The sequence below is a fragment of the Leopardus geoffroyi genome, chromosome C3 (assembly GCF_018350155.1).
Source record: "Leopardus geoffroyi isolate Oge1 chromosome C3, O.geoffroyi_Oge1_pat1.0, whole genome shotgun sequence".
Classification (NCBI taxonomy): domain Eukaryota; kingdom Metazoa; phylum Chordata; class Mammalia; order Carnivora; family Felidae; genus Leopardus; species Leopardus geoffroyi.
The window spans coordinates 72,114,363-72,120,362 of NC_059338.1; the positions used below are offsets into that span (position 1 = coordinate 72,114,363).

Sequence of the window (6,000 nt, forward strand, 5' to 3'; positions counted from 1 at the left end):
CACCGGGACCCCATGGACGTTCCTGGGCCCACACGCCTTGCTGAGGATTCGTGTGAGGGGACGCGTGTGCGTGGGGCGGGTGAGCAAGAAACCACAGCTCTGATTTCTGGTGGTCCGTTTATTTCTGAGTCCAGACCCTCAGAGCCCGGCTGGGACCCCTCCCCAGCGCTCGGGGACCGCGGTCCCCATCCCGGGCTTTTCTCCAGCTGGTGGCGGGCAGGCTGGCGCACCAGGCCACACTGGATCTGGTCGAGGTGGGCGGGGGCTTGGGGGTCCCCGCCGCGGCTGGGAGACAGCAGACGTTTCCTGAGAAGTGGGGAAGGCTACGGTCTGGGGGTGAAGGTGCCCAGAGAAAGGGAGCGGGGCTTCTCAGGGTCCGGGGGGCGGTGACTTTGGTAGGCACCACCTTGCTGGGGAGCCAGTGGGGCCTCCGTGCCGAGCGCTTCGCCCGCTGTGTGCCGGTGGTGTTTTTTGTGCGAATGAGGAATTCTCCGCAGGCTCCAGGCGTGGGTCCTTGGCCAGTTGTTTGTACCGTAATTGCTGTTGCCCAGTCTGTGACTTCTTGCCCTGTGCTTACTGTGTCTCTGCTGGTGTGGAAGTTTTGTGGCCGGACGTGTTACTTTCCCACGGTCTGTGCTCGGGTCTGATGGAGAAGCCCCTCCCCGCCCTGGAGCCGTGCTGGTGCCCGGAGGGGGGCTGTGTGCCTGTGACCTTCCACCAGCTGCAGTGCCCAGCTCCCTGCCCGCGGGAAACCGCGGGCAGCGCTTCTGGGCATTAGGCTGTCCCCCGTGGTTGATGACGGTGAGGCGTCACCCGAGGCACAGGCCTCGGGCGCCCGCGGGGCTGCCGCACTTGACCCTTGTGGCTGTGATCGGGGCTCAGCGTCTGTGTCCCTAGGATGCGTTCAGGAGACAGACATCACAGCAATTTGAGCGGGGGGAGGTTAACGTGAAGGGTGGTTAACCGCTGCAGGGCCTGGGGGCTGCGGGGGGCTGGTCGGTTTGCGGGGGAGCCAACTCTGAAGGCCGCGGGATCGCAGGGATGGCGCGTGGACGTGGACGGGAGTACGTGATGTCGCATGTCCCAACGTAGTGGAGGAGAGCCCCTGCCCCGGGCCAGGAGGACCCCCACCCCCAGAGCCGAGGGCATGGCTACGCCCCTGTGTGGCAGAGAAGCTGGTGTGGCACAGAGCCGAGCCCGCCGAGATGCCGGGACAGGTCCCACACGGGGAGGGGTCACAGGAGACCGGCTGTGAAATGGCCTGGGGGGTGGGGGAGGAGTCCTGGGGGTGCCCGCGGGATCGAGGGCGGGAGCCCCTCCTGTGTCCCCACGCTGCCCCCGTGCCCTCGTGCCAGCTGGTGAGGATGACACTGGGGCCCAGGTCCGCTTTTACGGAGTGCACAGCAGGGGTGAATTTGGAGCTGGGAGGGGAGAGAACGCTCCAGTGGGCGCCAGGGCCTCCGCCTCGGGGGTGTGGCCCGGGCTGGGTTTCCTGCTCTTGTCATTTTGGGTTGCGGGTCTTTCTCTGTGTACGTCTGTCAGAGACCTTTGTGCCGCCGCGGGGTGGATGTTACAGTGACATCCCGTCTCTGAGGTGTCGTGGGTGCGGGTGGCCCGAGTCCGGCCCCAGGGCCTCATGCGGCTCCAGGCCGTGGTTGAGGCTTTTCAAGGAACTCGTCTTTTCTCTTGCTCCTAACTCAGGCCTTGGGTGGGGGAGGGAGAGAGAGACTCCCTTTTGGTGTCCCTGTGCCTTCCCTTGGGGTCCTTCCGGTCTGTTCCCCGAGGTGCGTGGGCAATGTCAGGTCCCCCCCTGCCTCTGGCGTCCTGGGCGTGAGGTTGGTCTTTCCTTCCACGGAGACACCTCGGGCGCCCGGACTCGATGCCCACCTCAGCCCGTGTGCAGGGACAGCGGGGCCACCTGTCACGTGCTTGTGGTTCCGGTCTTGTCCTGTCCGCTTTTGCCCTTGGGGACTTGTGTTTAGCTGGTTGCTGAGGAGAGCGCGTGGAGAGGTCCGTGCTTGCCATCGGTGTCTCGGTACCTAGTGGACCGATCTGACCAATTTATTTTTTTTAACGTTTACTTAATTTTGGGAGAGAGAGAGTGCGATCAGGGGAGGGGCAGAGAGAGAGGGAGACAGAACCAGAAGCAGGCTCCAGGCTCCTGGCTGTCAGCACAGAGCCCGACGCGGGGCTCGAACTCAAGAACGGTGGGATCATTACCTGAGCCGAAGTCAGACGTTTAAGCGACCGAGCCACCCGGTTCCCCTGATTTTACTAATTTCTTAAACACTCCGTCTGTTAGAGTGTGAGACCGTCAACGTTATTGAGTTACACTCACAGGTTTAACCAAGTACGTTTCCCTCAAACATTTATTTTTCTGTGGGTTTCAGACCCATTGAAATGGCTCTGAGCCCCCACTAGCAGCCTCGCTGTGACAGGGGTCCCAGGGACGGCTCAGGCGCCAGGGGAGCCCAGAGACTGTGGGCACGTGTGTCCTCCCCACCTTCCATTCTGGGCCCCCCTCCCGCTCTTCTCATGTGGACTTTCCTGGCTTTGCACATTTTTCCCGTTTTCCCACCTTCCAGGAGTTGGAGTTTTAGGAAGCAGTTGCCGCCTCGGCTGGCAGGGGCTCAGGACGCCCCTAGTCGGGCAGCGCGGCTGGGCTTCCTGGTGGCAGGGGCTCCTCCCGCAGTGACTGTCCTCTGCCCCGGCCCGCTGCCTTTGGGCAGCTCGCTGCCCCGTATGGTTTCCTTTCCATGCGGCAGCGTGGTTCCGGAAGCCTCACGTGAGGTTGCTCACGGCTGGCGCTCCTTCCCGTCATCCCGATACTTCCAGTCCGTCAGCTTTGCTAGGAGCCCCTTCTTCTGGAATTTTCTAAGAGTTGAGACATGTGGATTAGGGCTTCTCCAGTCCCGATGCTCCCAGCCCTCCCCGGGGACGTCTTCGTGCCCCATTGTGGGGTGTGCCATTGAGCCCTACCCCCCACCCCCGGCTGACCTCGGCCACCGGTCGCCTTGAGCCCCGGGCTCCCTGGGCCACGTGGGCCACGTGATGTGCTCATAGCCCTGCCTTCCCTCTGTCCCGATTCCCTGTATGGGCCCAGGCTCACGGGCAGGCCTTCTTTTCAACAATCACAGAGAAAAGAAACAAAACGCCGGTATTTAAGTGCTCCCTCACTTTTAAACACCGAAGTTAAATCTATTATAGTTTCCCTTCTCTTACAGAAACCTCTTTCCTGTTTTCTTTTTGCTGACTCCTGCCTCTGGAGTAGTGCCGCGAGTTGATGGCCTGCTGGGTCCCCAAGGCCCCCGTGCCACGGTTCCGCGAGCCTAAACCTCAGACGTTGCTGTCTCCCGGCTCTGCAAGCCAGCGGCCTGTGGCACGGTGCTGGCCAGGCCACGGCCCCTCCCAGGCCCCTCTCCCGGGCCCGGCGCTGCCCTGGCTTCGAGTGTCACTGCGCCCGAGGTGCTCTCTCTGCACGCTGGCGCCTCCCCTCCTAAGGCACCACCTGTAATGCGTCAGGGCCACTGGGGGACCCCATTTCACTGCATTGCCTCCAGAGGCCCCATCTCTGAGTGTTGTCCCATTCTGAGGTCTGGGGCGTTAGGAATCAACAGATCTTTCTTGGGAGAGGCGGTCCAGCCGGTCCCTCAGCTCACGAAGGACCCCGCTCCTTCCAGGGAGGTACCGTTACAGCTGCTGGTGTCATTGCTTTATTGTTCAGACTGTCACACCTGGCCTGTCTTGAACTTGAATCCTGTTTCCAGTGAGCTCTGTCCCTGGACTCTCTGTCCGTAGGCATCCTTGTTTCTGAGAGCATTAGAATGTTCCAGGCCCTTCCTAGTGCCTGTTCTCTCCAGGGATCAGCCTCCTCCAGGAAGTCCTGGTGTCTGAGTGGAAAAGGGTGTGAGAGCCCAGAGTGCGTCTCAGGGGGCTCGGAGCTCTGGGGGTGGTCCCAGAACGGGCACAGAGCAGGAAGGCGGTTGTCTTTTTAAGGTCACGAGCTGACGGCCAAAATCCCAGAATGTGGGTTTGTGACAGGAAGGCACAGGCGATCACGGTGGTTGGGGGGGAGCGGGGGTGAAGGGCTGGGACCTCAGGCTGCCCGGTGCCTGAACCTGGACCTCCCACCTGCAGTGTTGGTCTGACGTTTGTGGAGGGAAGCTGGTGTGGGCGGAAACGCAGCTCCGAGGGTCAGCCCGGCCAGGGCGCAGCCAGAGAGAGGACGGCCAGGCCGGGCAGGGGTGACCTGAAGCGGGCGCCCCTCGGGGGAGCACGGCCTGGCGCCACAGTGGCCAAGGGTCCCTGCGGGAAGTGTGAGCACCAGGGTGGCCTGGGGGCTGAGGCGAGGGGGCCGGCGTTCTTGTCATGCAGGTGGCAGAAAAGCCGGGTCCAGCAGGCTTAGACGGTAAAATAAACTGGTTTATAATCCTGCAAAGGCCCAGAGGGTGCTGCCACAGAGCAGCTTGGGCCAGCAGTGGAGATGAGCAGCCCGGGCTGCGTCCGTCCCCTGCCCCCCGTCCTTAGATTGGTCTTATCCTCGGTCCAGGGGCCGTCCCGTCCTGAGCCTGCTGTCCCCTCCTAGAGCAGCCGCACACCCCGCGTGTCCACAGCACAAGCCCAGGGGAGCGAGCGAGGGCGGCAAGAGAGGCTGGTCTCCGGTCCTGGTGCAGAAGAGCCCAGCAGACCTCTCTGCCTCTTCTTGGCTCTGACTGGCCCTGGGTCTGTTGCTGAAGCTGGGGAGGGTGGGGGGTGGGAGGGGCAGGGGAGGCCTCCCGGAGGACGTGTCGGGGAGAGGTGACAGAGTGCAGGGTCCCAGGTCCCTTGACACAGGCCCCAGCCCGAGGTGGGATGGGGGGGGGGGGTCATGGGTCTTGGGACTGCAGGGCTGGCAGGGGGCCTCGGGCGGAGCGGCGTCACAGGGAGCTGTGGGGGCCCATCTCTTCCCCTCCCCAGGTGGAGAGCAACCTTGGCAACTACCGCCGGTTTCTCATGCAGGCGTTGACTTACCTGAGCAGCCCCGACAGGAACCTGAAGCGGGTGGCCATGAAGTTCATCGGTGGGTGCTGGCCCCTGGTCTTGTGCTCCGCCCACCGTGCCCACCCGGCCCCCACCACTCGGAGCCCAGAGCTGCCCCCGGGAGGGCCGGGCTCCCGTGTCTGGGGGTCGGGTGGGCCGGTCTCCTGTCGGGGCCAAGCTGGCCTCCCCCAGGGGTCAGGGAGGCGCCCGTGCCCACCGCCCTCCGTCCCTGGCGCAGGGGGGATGCTGCAGGACTACTTCCCCGACCTCTGCATCTGTCTGAGGAAGGCCGACGTGAGGACCCTCAGGAAACGTGAGCCCTGGCCCAGCACAGGGGCCTCTTTGTTCCCCAGCTCTTAAGAAGGCCCCTTAGCCGGCCTGTCCCCAGAACAGGGCATCGTCCCCTCCTTGAGACTCGGTTCCAGGACAGGGCTGTGCCCCCCTCCCCACATACACCCCACAGGGCTCCCGGGACGGCTGTGCACCTCCCCCTCGACCCTCCTCCTTCAGCTCCCGAGGCAGACTGCCCCCTGCCCTCCCCTGCCCCGGGGGGCCGTGTGTCAGACCCGGGGGGTCTCTGTGCAGACTTGGAGATCCTGAAGCAGGACCCAGACTCCATGAGTCGCAGATTCTACAGCAGCTTCCTGGAGGACATCTGGGAGCTGTCCCAGTACGTGACCCACTGAACCGTGGCTCGATGTCGTGCTGGTTCCCGGCGCGTGTTTGACGTTCTCTATTAAATGTGACAGAGTTCCCTTTGGCCCACCTGGGCTCTCCCTGCCTTGCACCCCCCTCAGTAGGGCTGGGTGGCCTCCCCTCCAGACGCAGATGCTCAGGATGTGGAGTCCTCAGCAGCTCTGCTGGTACTCGGCCCGGAGCCCTGGGGGTCAGCCTCGACACCTCTCCCAGCCCTCCCCGGGTCCGGCAATCCCCAGCATCTGGAATCTTCCCACTGCCCTGCCGTGGTCCAAGCCCCCCAGC

The 6,000-nt window shown here is 63.7% G+C and overlaps 1 protein-coding gene across 7 annotated transcripts in view; it reads left to right on the top strand.

Moving 5' to 3' along the window:
* LOC123585385 (maestro heat-like repeat family member 5) overlaps positions 1–5,774 on the top strand; it is a 31,193-nt gene extending 25,419 nt beyond the window's left edge. For 4 of the 7 annotated variants that reach the window (XM_045453465.1, XM_045453468.1, XM_045453471.1 and 1 more), the window contains 3 exons: positions 4,957–5,059; positions 5,258–5,332; positions 5,605–5,774. In XM_045453465.1, the coding sequence (XP_045309421.1) occupies positions 4,957–5,059; positions 5,258–5,332; positions 5,605–5,705 (279 nt within the window). In that variant the 3' untranslated portion in view covers positions 5,706–5,774. The remainder of the gene's footprint in view (positions 1–4,956; positions 5,060–5,257; positions 5,333–5,604) is intronic. The other 3 variants (XM_045453466.1, XM_045453469.1, XM_045453467.1) reach the window with 3 other exon arrangements.
* Positions 5,775–6,000: the final 226 nt, after the last annotated feature.